The 24,090-nt window shown below is 49.2% G+C and overlaps 2 protein-coding genes across 2 annotated transcripts in view; both read left to right on the top strand.

Annotated features, from left to right (window-relative positions):
* Positions 1 to 997: 997 nt before the first annotated feature.
* Positions 998 to 15,195, top strand: LOC144166961 (uncharacterized). The gene is made up of 5 exons (XM_077696395.1): positions 998 to 1,384; positions 1,907 to 1,967; positions 2,598 to 2,785; positions 3,401 to 3,853; positions 15,178 to 15,195. Exons 1-5 carry the CDS (start codon positions 1,265 to 1,267, stop codon positions 15,193 to 15,195), a joined length of 840 nt encoding a protein of 279 aa, XP_077552521.1. The 5' UTR covers positions 998 to 1,264.
* A 5,266-nt stretch (positions 15,196 to 20,461) lies between these two features.
* LOC144168724 (uncharacterized) overlaps positions 20,462 to 24,090 on the top strand; it is a 96,521-nt gene continuing 92,892 nt past the window's right edge. Inside the window, exon 1 of the mRNA XM_077697666.1 lies at positions 20,462 to 20,617. Coding sequence (XP_077553792.1) covers positions 20,600 to 20,617 — 18 coding nt within the window. The 5' untranslated portion in view covers positions 20,462 to 20,599. The remainder of the gene's footprint in view (positions 20,618 to 24,090) is intronic.

Raw genomic sequence — 24,090 nt, 5'->3', positions numbered from 1 at the left:
GCCAGCATGACGACACCGCTTGCGTTGCCGACACCGCCTGCATTGCCGACAACGCTCCTGCCGCCTCCGAAGCCCCTCGACACATCGCGAGACGCTTGGCTTGGGTGGAAGACCTGGAAAAGTGAGTTTCAACTGTTTTCCACGGCTACTCAGCTGAACAAGCAACCGAAAGAAGTGCAGGCGGCGACGCTTTTAGTGACCATTGGAGAAGAGGCTAGAAAAGCGTACGCTTCGTTCAAGTTTGAGCCAGGAGAGGACACAATCGATGTAAACCTCATAATTCAAAAATTTGAAGACTTCTACAAGCCCGCGAAGAACCTCACTTACCATGAGTTTTGCTTCGGCTCCCGAGACCAAAAAGAGGACGAAAGTTTCAATGACTGGCTTGTCGAATTGCGAACGCTAGCCAAACACTGCGACTTTGGAGACTTAGAAGAGCGCATGCTTCGTAGCCGCATCATACTCGGCATTAGGGACAAGAGCCTGCAAAAGAAGTTAATTTCGGAAAACCCATCTTACCAAAGAGTAGTCGAAATGTGTCGCATTCAAGAGCAAGGCGAGGAGCAGTTTCGGCAGATACGTGGCACTATTGAAGGCGCTGAAACTGCAGCCGTAAATGCGTTGGACAGAGTTTCAAAGCCATGTAGCAAATGCGGCTACAAAATTCATCGTAGTGGTCGCTGTCCAGCGATAGGAAAAGCATGCAAGAAATGCGGAGGATTGAATCATTTCGCCCAAGCGTGCGTGCAGTCGTCCTTCTTGCGCAGCGAAGATTCAAGGCGCAAGGAAATAAGAGAGCTGCCTGTTGAAGAAGGGTCAGATTTTTTTCTGGACGCTTTAACCGTGAGCGCACTCGCTAGCGACCAGTGGACCGCGACAGTTTGCGTTGAAGGCCGTCCGATGGTCTGCAAACTTGATACAGGGGCAAACTGTTGTGTGATTTCAAAGCAAGATGTGTTGCTTGATGCGTCTTCCGAGAAAGACGCATCAAGCCTGCCGAGCTACGTTAAGGAGTTTTTTCGGGCACAAAACGACTGCGCAGTTTAAAGTGAAGTTGTCGCTATCCGTGAACGATAAACAGCATGATGAAACCTTCTTCGTCATTGAGCAAAACGTGCCGGTGACACTCAGCGGAGCAGCAGCAGAAAGCCTTGGCTTAATTTATCGCATCGATAGCGTTGAGACACAACAACTGTACCCAGCGGCGCAGCCCTTCGCAGATGTTTTCACAGGATTGGGACAGCTAAAAAATTTTGAGTACGACATGAAGCTCAAGCCGGGCGCCGCCGGTGTCGTTGTGCCAGCCAGAAGGGTTTCGGTCGCCATTGAAGAAAAAGTAAAGGCCGAACTTCAACGCATGGAGGAGCAAAACGTCATAACCAAGGTAACCGAACCAACTGAATGGTCCAGCTATATGGTCGCCGTAGTTAAAGGTGATAAAGTACGAATTTGTCTCGACCCAACAGAGCTTAACAAGGTTATGCTGCGTGAACACTACCCTATGCCTGTTCTAGAAGAGGTCGCGCAACGACTATCTGGAGCCAAATATTTTTCTACCTTGGACGCAGCATCCGGGTTCTGGCAAATAAAACTTTCTGACAGCAGCTCTAAATTGTGCACAATGAGCACTCCTTACGGGCGCTATCGGTTTCTCCGCATGCCTTTTGGAATTGCTTCTGCCCCGGAAATATTTCAAGCAGCCATGCACCGCCTCTTGGAGGGACTGTCCGGAGTAGCTGTTGTAATGGACGACATATTAGTCTGGGGCACAACGAAGGAAGAGCATGACAACAACTTGACCGGTGTGCTTGCACGCTGCCGTGAGCACAACCTCCGTCTGAACTTGCAGAAATGTGCCTTTTTGCAGAAGCAAGTTCGGTACTTGGAACACGTTCTCACCAAGCAGGGACTGAGCCTTGATCCCGATCGCGTCCAAGCCATTTTGGACATGCCAGCGCCGAGTAACAGTAAGGAATTGAAAGTATTTCTCGGAACAATGAATTACGTGCAGCGCTTCATTCCGCGAATGTCTGTGCTCACCGCCCCACTTAGAACTCTGCTGCGCAAAGATATTGCCTGGGTCTGGACTGAAAAAGAGCAAAGCAGCTTCAATGAGCTGCGCCAGGCCTTAGTAACAGCGCCAGTGCTTGCTTACTTTGACCCGAAAAAGCCAGTCACCCTCTCTGTTGACGCCAGCCACATGGGCGTTGGCGCCGTTCTGATACAAGACGGCCGCCCTATCGCTTTCTCGTCTAGATCGCTCAGCGATGCGCAGACGCGGTACGCGCAGATTGAAAAGGAAGCTCTGGCGATTGTGCATGGCTGCAAAAAATTTCACGATTATATTTTCGGCCAGCCTGAGGTTACAGTGGAAACCGACCATCGTCCGTTGGTGCCAATTTTCAGTAAGCCACTTCACCAGTGTCCACTTCGACTGCAACGAATGCGACTGACATTGCAGCGATACGCCATCAATCTACTGTACAAGCCAGGAAAAGAGCTGTTTTTGGCTGATGCGCTCTCTCGTTTTCCAAGCAAGGCCTTATTGGCGGAAGAAACCGAGCGTTTCAATGTTAACGTCATTGCCCTCGTTCCAGCTTCCGAGCGTCGCCTCGAGGAGCTCCGTGCAGCAACCGCCAACGATCCTGCTCTGTCGACCGTCCGATCCTACGCCGAGACTGACTGGCCGGAAAACAAAGAGGACGTGCCAGCAAGCGCCAGACCATATTGGGCGTATCGAGAAGAGATGCATGCACAAGATGGCCTCGTCTTTCGCAGCAACAAGGTAACCGTACCAAGCGCTAAGAGAGCAGAAATCCTTCGTCTTCATTTGGCCCACTCAGGGGCGGAAAAGATGAAAATTCGGGCAAGGAGTGTCATGTTTTGGCCATCAATGTCCAGCGACATTGACCAGGTTGCAGCATCATGCAAAGTTTGCCAGGCTCACCAAAAGCAAAACACGAAGATGCCTCTACTGCCTCATGATGTCCCCACTCTGCCATGGGAGATAGTTGGCATGGACTTATTCCATCACGGTGGTAAAGAGTTTGCCATAATTGTAGACTTCTACTCCTTTTATTTTGAAATACAGGAGTTTCAATACACAACAGCCCGGCACTTGAAGGAGTGGTGCGCGAAAGTTTTCTCTGTCCATGGCTTACCAGTGAAGCTCTGTAGTGACAACGGGCCCCCATTTAGTAGCCACGAGTTCCGTGAATTTCTGCATGAACTAGGAGTCACCCACGTGACGTCAAGCCCTTATCATCCTCGTGCAAATGGCATGGCCGAAAGGGCAGTTCAAGAAGCGAAAACGCTACTAAAGAAGTGTTCCTATAATAGCCCCGACTTCTATTTAGCTCTGCTTGAGTTGCGCAATACTCCACGTGATGCTATTTTGAAGTCACCTGTGCAGAGGCTGATGGGTCGACAAACGAGAACGCTGCTACCAGTTCCCTCCTGCCACCTGAAGCCGTCACCATTGCCAAGCCGGGAGGTGCACACCCGTCTCCAGGATATTCGCCACAAACAGAGGGTCTACTACAATCGAGGAGCTAGGGACCTGCGCACCCTCTCACCCGGTCAGAGGGCCTCGGTGTACGACACGCACACACGGACGTGGTCCCCGGTCGTTGTGCTGGGATCAGCAGGAGCTCCCCGCTCTGTGCTAGTGAAAACAGAAGACGGCCGAGAAATGCGACGCACACGGGAACATCTCCGGGAGGTTCCAGAACTACCGTGTCCCGACACTACCCCCAACACCTTCCTCAGGCTTGCCAGACTCCGGTCCCGTTCCAGAGCCGCCACTGCCACGGAGAAGCTCTCGGGAACGTCGCGAGCCTCGTCGGTACCCCCTGTCGGAGCGATCTTGATTTCGCCAAGGAAAGGAAGGTGTAACCGAGTTGACACTGCAGCGATAACGAGCGCAAGCTGTCGCTCCTGCGTGAGCGTGACGTCACTCGCCCAGCCTACATAAACCCTTCGTTATCGGCAATAAAACGTTGTTCGACCCATGCCGTCAGCTCGTTCACACAATATTGTTTGAAAAGGTACATAGGCCAAAGTGGCCGCTGCCTCAATGAATACCTCAGAGCACAGCCAGAATGTCACGAACAGCTTCGAAGGGGTGGCCGGCGTCATACTGCAAGCAACTTGTTTGCAAACCTCTGTTCGTGAAGCGCGCAATTGTTCCAGACAGGAAAAATCAGCTCACGGGAGATATAAAAGAGACTTAGTTGATAAGGAATGCGGCATACCAGTGTGTTAGCAATGCCTGGGTGGCCATTTCGAAGAAAGAGTGTGATTTGTTTAAATTGAATGTGATATTAATAAATACGCATTATGAGGTGCGCCAGTTTTCCACGTAATTTATACAGGAAGTCGCCGGCTTATAAATCCGTTGGAAGTTAGCACTCTGTGTGTGTCTACTCACTCGTTCTTGTGTTAGCGCTTTCATTCTTTGCAATATTGGCGCACCTTGGGAAATGAAAAATGCAACAGAACGGCTCACGCAACGTTTCACGTATGCTAATCGGGTACCGATCATCAACCGACTGCAATATTTCACTTTCCGCATCGTTATTTTTTCATTGAGGTTGGTGAAGAGCGCCGCCATATACCATTTAATAGTAAACGACGAAAACGGTGCATTCAGCACGGCTACGTTAACGGAACGTCGCAGTCTCCGAACCAACATACAGATGTTTTGACAACAATTGTATCAACGCAGATTTTGTGTTGTCGCAAGACGCATACCGTGTACATGCCTTGAGGCAACAAAAAGGTTGCCTCAAGACACGCGGACATATGTCGCAGCCGAAAAGGTGTTTTCGACAATGCGCTGCCATATGACGAAATGATCCGCTGCATCCTGCGAGCTATATTGTCACGTAGCCAAAGACGACGCAGCTGTCTTCAAGAAAAAAAATCGCGCCAATCCACCCCGTGAATGTGGTTAGAAAGCAAAGCTGTAAACGGCACCCATAACGATTACCCATGCGACGTCACTTAAATTCACTCACATCGCTCTACAAAGAGTAAAACCAGAGAGAAGTGAAATGCACTTGACCACGCCATTTATTACTTCAAGGAGATATTCTTGGTAAGCTTAAATCAATGCATGATGCATGAATGGTGTTTGGTTGAGTTGTATTGGTGTAGCACAAGAGTGGAAACTTTTTTTTATAAAATTAAAGTAAGCTCCAACCTGGTCCGGTGTTAGACGATGTGACTTCTCCGTCTCTGCGCCGCGGACGGAGGCGACGAGATTTGCGTCAGAGAAGAGAAATGCTTCTGTTCAGATTTGTGAACGGCCCAGGGTGCAGCCCTGGGGAGTGATTCCTGCTTCTGTGGGGCCTATATGCAGTCCGCGCGGCATGTGTTCTGTCCACCCGCTGAAGCTGGGTAGGTAGAGAGTGCCTGAACAGCATCATCTCCCATTGCTCTTGTTGGGTAGTTGACGGAAAGAAAGGAGGGTGCGCATGGCTAAAGTAGCACACCCCGATTACGGGGCGGAGTGTTCCTACTTCTGAGCAGAATTTACATTCGGCGTCTTAGCGATTCGGATACATTAAGTGAAGACGCGTAGGCTGTGGGAAGAAGCGCAGGCTTGTTGGGTGGGCGCATTTGTTGCCCTCCATTGAAGCGTGAGGGGGTGTCCAGATGAGCTGAATGGAACCGTTTGGGGAGTGGTCTATAGCACGCGCAGTACAGGTACACCCAAACCGACTGGTAATTCCAGTAGGCTTGCTGGGAATCGGTGACTACCCTCCGAACCCCTGGTTGAGTGAGAGCCAAGGTGATGGCTGCCTCTTCTGCTGCCGTCATTTCTTGGGTCCTAAGCGAGGTACACGCAAGGAGGTTGGTTCTGGAGGTAGCCACGAGGATGGCGTATTGCTGCCCTCGATGTTTGGAGGCGTCTCTGTAGATAACTGCATGATCCCCACCGAGGGTGGCATTTAGCGCCTGAGCCCGTGCTTTTTGGTGACCCTCGTCATGTGAGGGGTTCATATTTCTAAGCAAAGGGAGCATCTTTAGTTTTATTCCCCAAGAGTCTGGGAGTACGTCAAGCGGAGTGACATTCTGGGCTGCCCAGCCAATCTGGCGAAGCATGCGGTTACCCACCGCAGTTCTGAATCAGCCCTTCTGGTTAGAAAGATGGCCTTCTATCAGCTCTTCCACCGTGTTGGAGCCCCGCGCTAAGCAGCCTCTGTGTGGACGCACTCATGAGAAGACCAATGACCTGCTCGACCGCCTTTCTAATCACTATATAAAGCATTTCTATGTCTTCCTTGTCGAGAAGAAGACAGGTGTGTACGCAAGTGACTCTCGAGAGGACAAAAGCTTCAATTAATCGAAAGGTACTGGATTCCTTTAGGCCTCGCTTCTTGGTGGCAACTCGCCTGATCATGTGTATGATTTGATTAATGCTGTTTTTGAGGCGCTGCAAGGAGACGTCACTCTTGGTGTTAGCCTCGAGATGTAGGCCCAGGATATTGATGCTGGGGCTTGGTGTGATGGCCTGGCCATCAAGGAGTATTTGAATGTATTCCTAGGTTTGGCGTGAGGACGGACGACAAGGAGCTGTGATTTTTAACGTGAACACTGGAGGCTCAGGCTTTAGCACATTGGCGTACTACAATTGAGATTGCATGCATTGGTGTAAGCTTTCTTTAATTTTTGTAACTCTTAGCACATGAGCAAGGAGCGCACAGGGCCGCTAGACGGGCGTGAGTAGTCGCGTGACTCTTTCACGTGGCATTCAGCAAGAACGCAGGGGGTAAACCCGTAGAAATGCTTGGTGAGTACACCACCCGTCTTCCCCGTCTTCGCGTGGGCTCGTAGCTACATCGGTAAGACAACGGGCTCTCGCTTTGTTAGTCCAGGTTCGATTCCCGGTGGTGCCGGTAAATCCTTTTATTTGTTCGCTGGAGTTTTCTGGTGACACCAACGGTCGCGAAAGAACCCTTAGGGGGTAGAGGTAGAAAGCGTTGCTTTAAAACAAGTTTATTGGAGCGAACTTGTGCTCCCCTAACAACTCAAAGAATACACAGGCGGCGAAACAGCAGTCAACAAGGTGACGTGCGTAGACTGGTGTCGGCGACTCGAATTAAAGCTGCGGCGTCTGCAAACACTCGAACCGTCGATTTACATCCAGAACAAAGAAGATCATTCTAGGCTGTTCACGTTAGTTCGGAACTCTCTCCCTATCAGAATAGATAACACATGCGGCATAGAAAGAATGGAACGCGTGCTTCCCTTAACATACAGATAACACAGACCGGCGCAGCTGGGCGGTAAAAGCAGAACATAAATAAACAAACCCAATGCATGGCTCGCGGCATTACCCCCCCCCCCCCCCCCCTCTCTAACAGTGCATCGGCCCGATGCTAACATAAGCGACAGTCCGAACAAATAAAAAATAAAAGTCCGTCATCGTGCGTAGAAAGGTTTTAAGCGAACCATGTGGAATACTTACTTCTGGTCGCGTGCGTCGTCGAGATGTGCCGGAATCACCATCGGGGACTACTTCGTAGGTAAGTTGGCCAACACGTCGTAGAATCTGGTAGAGTCCGAAATACCGTCGTAGAAGCTTCTCACTCAGTCCGCGTCGTCGTATGGGAGTCCAAACCCACACACAATCTCCTGGGTGGTACTCGGCGTCTCGGCGTCGGAGTTTTAGCGGTCGGCATCCACCTGCTGCTGGTCCGTTGCACGAACTCGAGCAAGCTGGCGGGCCTCCTGCGCACGCTGAAAGTATCGTTGGACGTCGGCGTTGAAATCGTCGTCTTCTACGTGCGGAAGCATGGCGTCAAGCATCGTAGTCGGCCGCCTTCCGTAGACAAGCTCGAACGGTGTCATGTGCGTGGTTTCTTGGATAGCCGTGTTGTACAGTCAGGATCGATTTGAAGGTGGTCGCGGGAGCACCGAACGAGAAAGACGACAGCGCCGTTTCGTGGCACTTTTTTTTTCATTCGAGATGATGAGATTATGCTACCCTCCCTCACCGCTTGGCTTTTGCATAGAATTCACTCACCCCCTTTTGCAAAGGCCGACTGCCGCAGTTTTTTTCTTCATTCCTCCTTGGGTGACGTATCCGCATTTCCTTCCTCGGCAATTTGATAACAACGAAGATACCTCGACATTGCGGTATTGCGGAAGCAAATGCCGCAATGTCGAGGTATCTTCTTTGCAGCATTGCGGAAGCAAATGCTGCAAAGTCTTGTGACTCTGTTAGACCGAGTCAAAAAAGGGTATGCAGGACTCTGTAGGACAGGTCACCACGACTCCTCATTTTCAAACGAAGAGAGTCTTCATGACTACTTTGCGACTAGTAAAAGTAGTCACACGGACTCTCCGTTTGGCTAGAGAGAGCCCGCTTGGCTACTTTGGCTACTACATGACCCCAGCGAAGTCGCCCTGACTTGCTGAAAGGGAGTCCCGTGACACCTGAGATAGAGCATGCAGGACTCTGCAGCACGGTCACGGAGGCTCAAAATCTGCAAATAAGAAGTCCAGTCGACTATTTTGCGACTCGAGCAAACAGAATCCCTTCAGAGTCGAAAGGGTAAAAAAAATACCATACATATACTACTATGACCCTATAAGGTCAGCCATGAAGACATGCAAGAAACATCAATGCAAAGTGCCAAAACAACTATTTTATTGAAATAAAGCCTAAACCGTTTTAAAGTATGCATTGGCTCAATGAATGGAAAAAAAATTGTAAGAAATAAAAATCACGAGTTTTTGCCTTAGACAACATATACCCGACTAGAAGAAACGTGAGAAATACAAGATTCAAAATTATCACCTTAGGCAACATTTGTGTCTCAAAAAACAAAAACTTGTTACATTCAACGGGACAAGCAACACTTGAGCTGCATATACAAAACACAACCCTACAACAGTGATCAGCCATCAGCTGCTGGCTCAACAATTTAACAAAATGATAAGTGAGTATGGAAACACAAATTTTCTTGAAACTACATTATAACAAACGATTATGCGCGATTTTTCATCTCGCGTAGATTCGGTGACAGCGAACGGATTTTTGAAATTCTTGCCGCAGGCGATTGCTCGGAAAATAGGCTTCACCACAAAATACATTCCGAGCAGTGGACTAGTGCTGCAGGGAATTTTTAACTTATGTAAGTAGGCTTCAGCGAATGCTTTAATTAACCGTCTGCAGGTAGTGTCAGTGGCAGCAGCTTTTTATATCTAGCTCTAGCTTTTACTTTCGGCTTCGGGAGTTGTTCACTCGTAAAATTTAGGATCAACAGAACGTTTGGGGATAAAATTTGGGATGGTTTTTGAGCATTAGACTAGATGCAATTACTGTGGTGAGGTGCTCAAAATCAAAAGGAAAAGGACCAGTGCAAGGTGTCGTCGCTGGTCATCATCATTTTGTATTGCGAAACAGCGACCGGAACAAGGAAAACGAAGACGAGGAGGAAGAATTAAGCTCGGAATTGAATCATCCACCTAGGCAGTAATCTCATTCGAATTAACGACTGACGTTTGGCGGATCCCCTGATTGGGTATGCGCCAATAATGTTAAGGAACAACAACAACAACAAGATGGGCTGCCTGGCGGGCTCGATGGTTCCGGAAGCCGGCCGTCAGGACGGCGAGGAACCAGGTATTCTGCGACCGTTGGTACAGAACTTCGAGACACCACGTCGCCACTGGCAACGCCCGGCCTTGGCCTTTCCACCCGTGCACCTATTCTTCCCTAGACCATTCCATTGTGCCTTCTCTACCTGGCCCTCGCTTCTTCAGCAGCTGCGCCTCGGTCCGGGCTGTTACTTCTGAAGACGTCTGCATCGCTCGTGCCTTCAAGCTCCGCAACGACATCCCTGTGCAGTGACCGCGTGAGACTCCCTCTGGTCGCGAGAACCTTGAATCATACTTTTGTGTGGGGGACTAATAGTCACTCTTTACACTAGTTTGGTTCCGTCGAACTGTCGCTTGTAGCTTTTGTTAAGTGCTAGCCTGGTTAGCATTTGCCCTTGCCCTAACTTGCCGTCCCCCATAAATGTTCGTTTTCCTCATTCGTCGAACCGGTGTCGCGATTTCTTGCTCCTGTCCTCTATCTTCCGCGTCCGGAGATCTCCCTAACCTGAACATCATCACAATTACTTGATCCGTACCCTGCTCAAATGGCAAACACCGCCTTTGCTGGAAATTTGCTGGAAAGGTAACCAAGGTGTGATCAATGATCATGTTGTAAGCTCGGAATTATAGCAAAATATTATAATTTGATTCGATCTCCGCCTCCTGGAGGATTCACTCAAGGGCCAAAAGATAATTGAGGACTACTTTGCAGTTAAGATACAGCAGCGCTTACCCAATGCTAGATGCAGAAAGCCCATAAATAATCTCGGCACCGTACTTGTTGGTTTTTTTTTTGTTAAAACCCTAAACTAAGACGGCCGTTCCTTTTGCATGCGTAGCCACCCGACACTTGCCTCAAAGGGGCACTGGAGTACAAGTCTTAGTTTTTGACTCCAGCGTGAAATTATGCCATGTCCGTTTTGCAGATGTGTTAAGCCTTCGTTTAATTAGTATAGGGCAGCGGGACAGAAACGCGGTGTGCCATCTATGTCGGTTAGCCCACGGAACGTTAGGGTGTCACACTGGCTGGCAATGTGTTTCTAGGCTATCTCACGTTTCAAAAGTGAATCGTTTACAAATTTTGCGCTTAATTTTTTTTTTGTTCGCTTGCAGGGTGTGTAGGCGAAACATGAAAGATTATAGGGATTTTCCAGGGGGAACTATCACACTCGACGCCACCGAATCGGCGAGCAAATGGTGCGAGAGAAACAGCACTTCTGAATCTTCTTTCCTCTTAAAGGGACCTTGCAACACTTTCGATAGGCGCTTTCACTTTTTCCTTCGCGTCTGAAACCACTGTGAAAGCTTAGTTACCGAAAAAGCGGGGTAGTGCGGGCTTGTGGGTACATGCTTCACAATTAAACAACGCCGTGTCTAAAGGTAAGTCGGACGTACCCGCAATATTTCTTAAAGATACTTTGGACGTATCCACGAAACTTTTTAAAGTACGTCGGTTTCACTCAGACCTCTGAGCCACCTTAGCGAGCTTATCCGGGCGCTTTAATATCAACTGTCACTAAAGTTCCGTCCAGAGGAAACCCAACTGATGCGTGGTGACAGCAGTCTTTTTTGATTTTCACCCAACCGGCGAAACCGCTTCCGACCACTGACTGGCCAGAGTCACTGTTAGTTGTTAATCATTATTAACGATTGCAGATGATCGTACGTAACTTTAATGACGGCTGAATTGGTCCTGGCTTCACCACGTGAATTGTAAAACAGGCGTGAAGTATAGCTATTAAAACACTCCAGCAACGCAAAAAAAAAGCTACTGCATCACGAGATTTGAACCCGCGGATACTACATTCGTAAGTTACCTTACACAACAGCAAATGGCGTCTGATCAGCTGGTTTCATGCATGCCGGTTTTGAGTGCAAAAAAAAAAACCCCTGTACGGAGCTTTATTCATTAAAGATACGTCAGACGTATCCGCAAGATTTCTTAAAGACACGTCGGACGTACAGTGCCCAGAGTGGCTGGAAAGCGGCGTTGCTCGAAACTAGCGTGGTTATCTCGAACCATCGACGGCAAAACGATCACGCGTTTGCTGTATAAGCCAAGAATCTAACGATACCTAACCTGACACAGAATGTTTTTTTTTTCGTCGTGTTATGTATTTGGACCTTATTTGAAGGGGCGGTTAGAGCCCTCACTGAGGTCAGAAATCGAATGCGGAACACTACGGGTTACGGCAAGAGGGAAAAAAAAAATCGTGTGCGACGCGAGTATTTCTTTTTTTTCCGGTAAAGGTTCACAAACTCTTGGAAGCGGCCCAGACTTCACCGTATCAGCCCGGCCGCAGCCTAAGCCTAACTGCCCGGAATCTCCGCCCCGCCAACTCACAACCTGCGGCTGCAGGTGGCGCGCTCGCCACTCCCGCCGCGGCCACCGTCGCAAATGGGCTCTCTTCGAAGGCGATCTACCAGCCCACGCACCCGAAATGAACCCAGCCGAGTCTACACAGCAGGCACTTTCTGGAAGCTGTGCTCCCCAATACAAGGCACTCAGCAATCACTAAATGGAAGAATGTAGAGACGCCAGTGATACAACGGACTCAATGCTAGAAATGGACTCTACCCACATTAATGACGCTGCTGAAGGATGGCAGCGGATCCCGCTGCCAAAGAGGAGAAGACCCACGCGGGATGATCGGGTGAGTCGGTCCAGGTTTACATTGCAGCTCAGACCACTGGTGAAAATTCATATCAGGCAAATCCCAAGACATGCAATCGCGTCTATCATTGGTCACACTGCACCCAGTGCCGAACTGGCAGAGATGGCGTCTGTCACATATGATGATCTAGCGAACAGCGCTCACATAGCCCTGTATGATGAAGCGCATGCTAACCGACTCAGCAAAATTGACCACTTGTCCATTTTTCACAACGGCCGCACTGAAACAATAGAAGTAGCCATTAAGCCGATCCCGTCCAACAAGAACACGACACGTGGTGTCATTCATGTGGATCCAGCCGAGAGCGATGCGACCATTCACAGGTGGGTGCGATGTGAGCACGCCGAAATTTTAAAAGTGCAAAAGATTGGAAAATCCGACCGGGCTATTCTGACCTTCAACTCATCAACTCTGCCACAAACCGTCAAGTACTACATGGAATTAGTACGGGTAGCAGAATATCGACCTAAGAGACTCGTATGCTTCAACTGCCACTGCCTTGGCCGCATGTCTAAGTATTGCCCTCTCCGAGCGTGTGTGGTGAGTGTGGACGAGCGCACAGCGCAGAAGCTGAGTGTGACTCGACAACGTACTGTGTCGTATGCAAGGAGAACGGCCACCTCGCCGTTAGCAAGGTGTGCCCAAGCCGTGTCCCCAAGAAAGAAGAACGTAGCCCAAACTCGACGTCCGCCATCAAGCAATCCCCTCCGGCAAAGGGTCGAACCACGAACACCCGCACCGTACCACAAGGGGTCACATGGGCATCTACTCTAGTGGGAACCCCATCCAAGTTACCCGAAAACCATCCATTGGTCGTCGAAAATGCCCAGCTTCGCCGCAGTCTCTCTGAACTGCGGTCAGAGATGGCGGCTATGCACAACGAAATGACAGCCCTTCGTTAGGCATTGACCCATCGTCAGTCACCATCGCCGGACACGGTCCACTCCGTCTCAAAGCATCGCAGCCGATCTCGTACGAGCCGAAAAAATGCAGAAGAGATCAGGTCGACCACAAAAACTCCCACTCAGAGTTACCTTACCGAGCAGAAGCTCGCACAGCGGGACGCTCGCCTGAAGTTTGAAAACAACAAATACTGGCAGAAGGCATCCAACGTAAATTGTCGCTCTCCAAGTGCAAGTCACCTCCCTCAAGGATGAAATCACTCATATCGCCACGCAGATTGGTGAGCTGTTTCAAACAATTCTGCCACAGACGCCGCCTTCTAACGAATCTAAACGAAAAAAGAACATTTAAGTCCCCAAAATGCAACCCGCATCTTCAATTAATCGGCTCATCATACAATGGAATTTCCGTAGCTTCCTCTAAACAGGACCGCTTTTAAAATCTCAGATAGCCGCCTTAAAACCTCTTGCTCTTCTTTTGCAGGAAACCCGCGCACCTTGTAAGATCTCCAATTATAACACGTTTGTAGATCCGACTATTCCAACGTACACCCGCAATGGTGCTGGACAACCACATTTTCCGGGCTTAGCGGCTGTTATTGTCCATAATTCATGTCAGGCAGTGCAGCACAAGTGGGATAAGGCCAGTACAATTCATCGCGAAGTTGTCATTGTTAGAGTGCTTCCACCTGGGGGAAAGCCAATGCTTCTGGTGTCCGTATACTGTCCCCCTGGTAAAGGTTCTGTACCTTCGAATGCTTACGATTGGATTCCATATCTTAGTTCACTAAATTTTACAGGTCCTATCCTAGTTGGAGGAGACTTCAACGCCCCGAACGCTCTTTGGGGCTACTCGTGCACTCATCCGCGTGGCAGGCTCCTCGAACAGGCACTTGAATTTAGCCCCTTACACCTACGGAATAAACCTGGCGTCTATACCCGCATAGGCCTCCATCCTAAACAAAGTGACACTACTCCGGATTTAACTCTCACCACTCCTGGCACCATCCGAACGTGGAAGACGCTTAACTGCACCTGGGGTAGTGATCACTATCCCGTCCTTCTCTATATCAACAATAAGAAACTTCGTACCCGTCACACTGTGAATCACGTAAATTGGACTTCATTTAGAGATCATTTTTCTGCTGATTCCTGCTATGACTTTGCTGATTTTGTGAGATCCATTACCTCAGCTCGCAACACTGCGATCGAGTTCATCACGTGTACGGTGGATGTCGGGCAACCTGACACGCACATGTTTCGTCTTCTCAAAAAAGCAGAGCGCCTTACCCATCGTTATCGCACGGGTGGTAAGCAACATCATCATTTAATGCAGCTCAAACACCATTATACCATCATTAGACAATATCAGGTCAACCTTCAATGCGAAAACTGGCACGATCTCTGTCAGCAACTCGGCCATGAATCGGGTCTCTCCCGTCTATGGCGCGTTTTCCGTAGCCTGAATGGCCGCGCCAAGAAAAAGCTGCCCATCATTGATGACATGTGCCTAACGCAAGGTTACTCTCAAGTAGAAGATAATCTCGTTCACGCATTCTTCCCTCATGCTGTAAAGGATCCATCGGTTCTCCCGGACCGTCCCGTTATTGACGTTATCGATCCCCTCCCACAGCTAGATTCTCTCCTCACTATGGGAGAGCTTCAGACAGCCATCTCACAAGGCCGTTCAAAATCAGCACCAGGGCATGATCATGTCAAATGGCAGGATCTACGAAATCTTCCCCCGCACGCCCTGGACGTTCTACTTAAACTTGTGAACGATCATTGGACCTCAGGAACGGTCCCTGACCATCTTAAAATTACCATAATTCATCCAATACCGAAGCCTGGTAAGGACCTAAATACCCCCCAGTACTTGCGCCCAGTAGCATTAACTCCGGTCCTATGTAAACTGATCGAGAGAATGATAAACAATAGACTAATGCACCACCTTGAGTGCTCAGGATGGTTCCACCCCGCTCTCACAGGCTTCCGACCCCATCTGAGCACTCATGACTACCTATGGCTACTACGTCGCGTCATTAACAGAACTGCTCGCAAGGATTTGCCAGATTATGTGATTGCACTGGACATTCTGTTATGACTTACTGGCGCCATGTTTGCGCGGGTCAGTCACCCGCCGGTCGACCTCCCCACCGCTTGTCGACGGAAACGAAAGGACGCCGACAACGCGGCGGCGGCCACTGATTGACAGCGGCTTTTGAGCGGTGTTGAGTGTTGTTGCCCAAAAGGGATTAAGGAGCCGCCGCTCGTCCCCCGGCCTAAGCAACTGAACGCGTGTGCGCGTGAAAGCCCAGACGGCGACGACCGGACAATGGGACCCAGTGGCGGCGGCAGCACAGCGAAGAAGGCAGTGGCAATGGTCAAGCCATTAACCCTTCCCGGAGAGATTCCACGAACCTTGTTAGCTCCCTGGGAAGTATGTGTGAGAACCCCACCGTGGGAACGCAGCGCGCGGCGGACACCAAAAAGATACGAGGCGCTCGCGCGTCTTCCGTTCTTCTCCTCTACTACATGCTCCTGACGAGTGGCAAGGGTGTGTGTGTGTGCGTGTGCTGTGCATCTGTCGACATACCTGAAAGGCGTGTCCCTACCCGAGGGCGGTGCTTCACAGCGAGGAACTTACACATCACCATTGGTCCGCATTGTTTTGTATGGGGATCCCCAACCTAGGGAACTAGGGATCGGGGGTCAACAAAAAGGGCGTGCTGCGGCCCGCCAAGAGCAGTCTTCTGTCTTCATCTCGACAACTCACTGTAAAAATGTAAATAAACCCGTTGAGTTTGCTCTAAGCTCTCCCCTAGTCCTGGCTCGACGAAGCGACGGCGACCGGCCCCGCTACCAGCAGACTGCGGTCGCTACAAGACGCAACAATTCACAAAGCTTTCGATAATGTTAGTCAATCGGGCATATTGCAAGAATTGGCTAGTGCGTTCCCCAGTCGAAGCGCTCAAAATTGGGTACGAAATTTCCTTCAGCATTGACCCATTCGACTAAATGCTTCCATACACCAGCCGACCACTTTCTATTTAGATCGCGGTGTTCCACAAGGCTCCATCTTAGCTCCAATTTTGTTTAACCTAGCCATGAATCGGGTGGCACGAACACTTGAACAAGACACTGCTGCTCGGTTTGCCTTTTATGCAGACGACGTAGTGGTCTGGACAAAAGCTAAAGACTATCCCTCTAAAGATCCCATGCAAACGGAACTGCAGGCTGCCGTATTGAGCCTTGAACGCTCCCTTTCCCAGTTTCAACTACGGCTATCACCCACTAAAACAGAGCTACTCAGCGTTGACGGCAAAAATCGCACAAATTCAGATCAAATAATTTCCATCCAGATCGGGGATACGCAGCTGGATTCTCATAACGGCACCATTCGTCTCCTCGGCCTTCCCATTAGCAGTTGTAAAAGCCCCCGTAAATGGATCCTTCATCTGAAAGCCACTTGGCGCAACACCTTGCACGCCATCCTCAGCATCTCCAATAAGTTTGGGGGTGCCCGTCAGCAGGCATGTACAATGCTTGGCCGTGCAATAGCACACGGGCGCCTCACTTACGGCTTTCCAGTATATGATCTTCGCCCAGCTCACGTAAAGGATCTTCATATATTAAATCGGCACCTTCTCCGTACAATTAGTGGTCTTCCTCAATTCACCCCCGTAGAGATTCTTCACAAAATTGTACCCCTTCCCAACCTTGATACCCTCATCGAAGAGACCAAGCTACGTCTTAAGGAACATCTTGAGCAGTCCCCCCAAGGCAAGGCTATCGGATCATGGGACTATATGAACAGTAAATTCGACCCCACTTGCTACCCATTGTCCCTCCCGCCCTGGGAGCGCCCTTCGATTGGCATCCCTCGGCGTCGCCCTATACCTCGGCGGCAGGTGAGAGCACGTGAGTTATACGTTCGCACTATCCGGAACGACAAGATGGAGAACGAAGTCGACATCTTCACGGACGCCGCCGTGCGCGGCAATGAGGCTGCGATTGCATGGACATCTTCCGACGCCCCCGGAAGATCTCCAATACATATGGCCTAGCTGAAGAAGCTGAACTTATGGGTGTCCTGGGGGCTGTCCATTCCATCCGCGGCCATTGTGACTCACTCTCATCCCGGAAATTTCGCATCATTACAGATTCTCACGTCGCCCTTAAAGAATTGAACCAAACATTTTCACCTAATTATACGGCCACGAATATACTACATGCCATCCGAGACCTTCAACTGGAAGGCATCACCATCCGCATCGTCTGGTCCCCGGGACACACGCCTGGGGCACATGGCAACCACGCGGCTCACACCGCCGCCCGGGAGAGAATTGACACACCTCCAGTGGTTTCCAGTGCCCCATTGCAACACCTACCACGACAAGACTGGCAACTTTATCTGCGGAAATTAAAGGCACAGAGTCGCAAGAGGCTTCAAGATACCACCCCGGTGGGTGTGCTGGGCCCGCTCAAGACGTTCACACGCTAGGGCGAGGTGGTATCTAATAAGATTTACGCTAACACGGCCCTAACCCCTCATGTATACATATATGGACCCACGGAGCCAGCTCGCACATCCAACGCTGCCCATATTGTGACGAGAAGTGTATCCCTAACCTGTACCATTTGATATGGCACTGTGAGCACTTCAAGACCGATCGCGAGTCACTATTGGACCTCAGTTCCCCACCCGGAGATGAAGAAGCGCACCTGCGACGCGTTCGAGAGGACCCCTCAGTACTTGAGAAAGTTATTGAATACGCACTAACCAGTGGTCTTTACAAGCTGGTGTAATAACCTGGACCGAGACCTCTAAAAATTGTCGGACCTATCTCTTCACGGTTTCTGCGAACTATATGTTCACGGACTTTACAATGCTACCCAACATTTAAGGTGATTGAACCTTGAACATTGTTCTTTTTTTTTTCGATTATTCCCTCCCTTCCTTCATGTCCATTTCCTTCCCCAACAGGGCATTCATGCCCCCTCTGATAATAAAGGCATTCCTCCTCCTCCCCCTCATATGTTTCCACATGGACGCGAAATCACGCTTCGCGCGAGCGTCGGCGTCGTTCAGCGTCAACGCGCGGGCCCGCAGGAGAGCGCGAATAACCCGCATGAGACCGGCGAAGTCGCGCGCCAGTCGCTGCGTTGGCGGGCGTTGCTGGACACGTATGCCACCCTCCTGAAGTCGTTTATGAGCAGTTATTGTAGCTTCTTGGAGTGCAATTATAAAGACTTCAGCTTTAGCAAAAAAAAAATCACTTGGCGTCTTTATTTGTTGCTGAGTATGTTGGCGGGCAAATATTGAAATGCTGCGAAATGTATCTCGAGCCATCACGCTCAAATCATAACAAAATAAGACAGAATGATAAACGCAGACGCACCTCGCACAACTGCTTTACCTGCTACTTGATTTAACCTTCATGTTGCGTACCGACTGCACGTTCGTGAATTCAAATTGTGAGCAAAACAAATTTTAGCGCTGCTTGATCCTGAGGTTACCGTCGAACGTCATTTGTTGGTTGAAAGGCAAGGTACTCTGGCACCCTGTCTGTACCCTGTAAAAAAAAAAAGATCAAACCCTCGCCGAAAAAAAAAAAGAAAAAAAAATACCGGGGCTTTGCCAGGATTCGAACCACAGACTTTCAAAACAGAAGGATGGTTCTCAACCGCTCGACCACACGATGAGACGAGGAGCCTCGAAGAATTCGGTGTATCATTCGAGGCTGCCCACGAATAGTGTCGGGTGTGCTTTCTTTTGGTCGTATTTCAGAGATTTGAGCAGTGGTAACGCTTCTTTCTTGCGCACCGATCTTGTAGCCGAGGACAATAATGCTAGTGCTACAAGCGATGTAACCACAGCCCCCTTATTTGAGTCAAAAAAAGCTATCGCACATCACCGATCTCCCTTGCGCAAGCCACGGGAGCTACGAATGGAATGGAATGCGCCGCTAGAATTCTGGCGTTAATAACGCTTGCTCGTCACGCACCGATGTCGCAGACAAGCCACATTATGCAAATACTGGATGCGATGTAACCAGAGCTCCCTCATTTAACTCGCACAAAGCTATCGCAGATCCCCGATCTCCCCGATGAAAGCAGAATAAGCCACAAGTGGATGAGCGCTTGCGAACAGAAAGAGCTTGCAATTTGTCTCAAGGCAACCGATTACCGTAAGTTAAAAATAAATTGATTGTTTCCTGCTGAAAGGAACGACCCCAAACCACGCGAAGACGGACGCTGCCACCCGCTTTCCGATGCTCTCTCGCGCTGCGTCGACGCCGATATCTGGCGAGCTCGGGCGTCAGCGCGACGACGCGAGAAAACGCTGAAAGTACGCTGCATATGGTTGGGCCTGGCTCAGAAGTCCGAGTGAAACCGCGAATACACCGACATACTTAAAAAAGTTTCGCTGATACGTCCAAAGTATCTTTAAAAAATCTCGCGGGTACGTCCGACGTATCTTTAAGAAATTTTGCGGGTACGTCCGACGTATATTTAATAAATACTGCAGGTACGTCCGACGTGCCTTTAGACACAGCGATTAAACAACGTTAAACGGGGCAAGAGATGGACAGTACAGAGCGCTCTGTCCTGTCAATCTCTTGTCCCGTTTAAGCGCTGTTCAATTTTGTAGTTATCGCCAGCACGGAGCGGCACTGCGTGATTCGCTCGTCGCACCAGATACGCCTTCCATTTCTGCTCTGCTTTTGTGACCTTTTTTGAAAAGTTGCTATCGAAAAGCGTTCATTGCTGCAACTGAAGGAACACCAGCCAGCAGCCACTCCCTGGCCTTAGTGACGTAATTCGAGCCGTCGAAGAACGTTAAGACCGGGAAAGAAAATCTTAAGAGCGAGTTTACAAGTTATCTGACGGGCATAGACCAGTAATTTTTGGCTGAGGTACTTTGCGACCCCCTAATATAAGTATTGGGTGTGTTGAGTGGCTACCTCCGGCAAGCATTTAAAATTGAAAAAAGTGTTGCAGGGTCCCTTAAGCGGACGAAAACGGTCGCAACGCAACCTTCGTATTGTAGGACTTCGAGTAGTAAAGCAATGAGGCAGTGTTTACAGTTGGCGTTGTTTGCATACCGGACGTTACGAGCGGACAGGCTAGCCGCAGGATGAGAGGCGCGACGCAAAACAATTCCGGCGATTCCTCAGCGTCCGGGGGGGCGGAAAAGGGCCGCGAAATGCAGCCTCGCGCGGCGTCGGCCGAATCGCTCACTCGTCGCTCGCCCGGAGCGTTGCCGCGCGGAAGCGGCGCGGCCAGCGAGGGCGCCGGCCCCGATCGCCCTCGCCCTCTGGCCGCCACAAAAGGCTCCCGCTCGGTGGAGAGGGCGCCGAGTGGTGTCCAGCGCGTCGCCGGAGTCGCTTCGCAAGAGCAGCAGCCATGCCCAGCGCACACCAGGTGAGGCGCCGCTCTTCCGCGGAGGAGCAGGACGCGACGCACGTGGCTGCGGCGCGGGAGCCACGCTGGCCATTGCTTGTCGCCGCTTGCCGGTCAGACGCGAGCCGGAGGAGCAACTATCCAGAGCCACTGGCGGTGCAGTGTGGTCGGAGCAGGTAGCGAGAGCGGCCTTGTATTTAGTCGTTGCTTGGCTCGAAAACCGCCAAAACAAGACACTAGCTTCCGAGAGGCTCCTTGCCTTTTCAAGGTAGGATAGACCTTGTCCTCGCAGCGCTCCTGCAGTGGCCAGTCCAGTTCTATGAGCTGTCGCACCAACGAAGCAACGGTATTCGCGGTGTTCATTAAAGGGGCCATGAACACAAAATACAAGCCTGTCTTATTCGAAAGATTTGATGTTTTACACTGCCCTCAAAAGATGCGTTATTCAGCGGGAAATTAAGCGCTTAAAGTCAAATTTTTAGTTCTCCGCTAAATAGTGTCTGTTCTGAGCACAGCCAGGCCCTGTTCAGAAAATGCATCTGGTGCGAACGGCGAAATCCTCCCTTTGTGGTCTTTTCTTTAACGTCCACCTTCACAGGTGGAAACGCCATACCACTAAGATGCCGCTGTCCGCACTTGCTCTCTTTTCGATGGGATGTGTACCTGACGTACTTTTTGTTACGGTTGCACTAATCGTTCATGAAAGATTGGGTATGCCCGACAAACACGGTCCCGTAAGCGGCAATGCCGCTTATGCCAGTTCGCCAGTGTCATGTCAGACACGCCCGGCGGCTGTGCAGCTCCGGCAGGCATTGCGCACATCTACTGATTGGTGCTTCTGTGCATGGTCACGTGTTCGTCCGGAAGTCCCATTGTTTACCCCACCATTCTTACTGACATTAAAAGGATGTGCGCTTAACGTAAAAAAAAAATAGCTCGTTCTGCAAGACTTGCGCAAATTTCTGTGGAATATTGTCGGCCTCAGCCAATCGGTACAACCCATAGGTTCAGTGCAGACAATTTGGTAGTGAGCCACATGGCTATTCTGTGTTCTACTCATTATACAGCTTACGTTAAGGAAGCCTGCGTTAAAAGTAGTGTCAGTGTTGTTCTAACAAGGCACTGTTACCAAGTAGCATGCCGGAAAGGTAACGGCAGTGCGACAGCTGCACAACTGCAAAAGCTGTTCTAAAAGTAAGCATGTGTGGTCAAAAATTACTGATTGTAGCTTTCTTAAACCAAAGGTTTTTGAAGTGCACACATAGAAAAGCCGTGAGGTTGTGGTTTCACCTTTGCCAGAAAACAGGCGCAGTACAAGAATTTCTTTCCAGAAGCCATTGCTAAATATACAAGCACGATATGCCTCTTTCCAGGCTTAGTTTAGTCTCTGGACGAAAATGTTCAAAGTCGCGATATTCTTTACGTAATCATTCTCAGGCGACTTTCCCCAGACTTCGTAACTTTCCCCAAAGTGCTCGGCTTATAGCCAGCACCGAGCCAACAAAAATGTCAAATTATTGCCTCTAGTCATTTGCTTGAGGCCTCCAATTTTGCGCTCCAATTAATTTTTATGCGGAGTTTGTCTTGCCCTAAGTCTAGCCACATTCTGGGCTTTCAGTAGTTGGCCTGGTGTAGTTCGGCGAACGTTCTACATTACCGGCGTTGTGCATATTATGTATTATGTGTAGTCTAGGGCGTATATTGCATATATTTGTACGTTCAGTTGTTTCTGTTTAATCTTTATCTGTGCCACTTCTCACGCTCACAGCTTAAAATTGTGCAGAATTATTTTGACTCAGGGATAGACAGTCTTGGTGTAGGGCGTATCTCCTTACCCTTCCTAAGATGTGTGTAGGCTTATGTCTGAAGGAATATCCGGCGCTCGTATCTGCCGCCTACCTCTTTTCGCTCATGTAGTAATAAAAACCCAACATGTAATTGTGAAATAGATTCTGGCTAGCGCTTTTGCCAAATTCGCCTGTGGTTACTACCATGTAACTCATCTTAAACGCATCTGTTCCGCTTATTCATTTGGCTGAATGTGGTATAACAATCAATGAACGCAATAAGGACACCCCAAGCAAGCAGGCGCAATGTGTAAGTTACCGTAGTGGGCTTAAAGCCTGCCTGGTACTTGTATTACCAGGCCCCCCAGCAACCGAACTCTGCAAAAGTGCTCTGAGCACCGAGTGAGCGCGCCATGAAGTAGCCGCGTGGCGGTTGTTTGACCACGAAATAAATTTCACCGAAATGGGCTAGTATTGTCACGCGAAAGGGTATTTTTCCAGCTCAGAGATTTCACGGGTTTCTGGAAACAATTAAGTCCAATTATGTTTTTTTTTTGCCCTTAGTAATTTCAAAACCTCACGGTCTTGTTGCACCTGTTTGTCACGTACAAAGGCACTATAGATTCCAAGCTGTTTTTTTTTTGCTGTTTAGGTTGTATTACGATTCCACAAAGACGCGTGTTTGCGATAAATTCACATCATTAAGGATGCAATGAAAATAGGTTCTGAAAATACCTCCCAAACATTCGTGTAAATTTTTTTCAGACAAAAAGTAAATTCTAGCAACTTTCGGGCCTAAAGGGATGCCATGGAATGAGCAAAAATATTCTCAAACCCTTAAGCTTTTAATTGTACTTTGCGCACTTAACATGTGCAATGTTTCTTACATTTTTACATCCGCAATGTTCAGGTGCAAACACAAATTCAGTTTTTACCGGCTCAAGAAATACGTATTGGTAAAAACGCCCAGAAGCCAGATTCTATTCATATAATTTCGACATTGGGGACAAAAAAAAAATCTTCAGCGTCACTCAGCACGACTCATGTTTCTACTAAGAGCCGAATGAGGTATCTTTACAGGTCAACTAGAATGTGTAATTAATGCAATCGCAATTTGGAAACATTTGCGTCAGCAATTAAATGCGAAAACTGTCTCTTCTATTTTTCTGGTCGACGAGCTTCCGCGACATTAGGAGAAAAAGAAACTTTTTAAGCCAGATCTTACTGATTTGCACTCGCTTGGAGGGAAATTTTCCAAAAATTCTTGAAAATTGTCATGCCATATTCCAGTCAGGAGTGTTTAGACGCAAAACAAAGTAGGACCCTGTTGAGAGCCTATCATGTGTTGGAACGATGTTATTTATCTAGCATCGTTAAGATTGGAGGGTCGGAACATTAATAATTTTGCTTTTAGGCGTTTCCATGAGTAATATGCCGACACAGAAACAATACGCTAGCTTAGCAGGTCTACAGGACTTATTTAAATATTTCTGGTAGAATGTTTGAACCACATTTTACCAATTTTTGGTAAAAAAAAGAAACGTTATTAAGGGCCGAAACCCAGCTGAGCCAGCCATCACAGGCTGGTCCTTTAAAATTAAACAAGTGTTCATGTTAGCTTCGCGGTGACTTCAGGTGTCGGCATAGTTGGCGGAAATACCGTTGCGTTGGTGTTTCGTAATTTATTCGATCTCGGTTCTCCTTCAG

The sequence above is a fragment of the Haemaphysalis longicornis genome, unplaced genomic scaffold, assembly GCF_048455015.1.
Source record: "Haemaphysalis longicornis isolate Haplotype H1 unplaced genomic scaffold, Haemaphysalis longicornis Haplotype H1 scaffold_2, whole genome shotgun sequence".
In the NCBI taxonomy this organism is placed as follows: domain Eukaryota; kingdom Metazoa; phylum Arthropoda; class Arachnida; order Ixodida; family Ixodidae; genus Haemaphysalis; species Haemaphysalis longicornis.
Note: the sequence above shows the minus strand (reverse complement) of the source record. Positions and strands in the feature narration are given on the sequence as shown.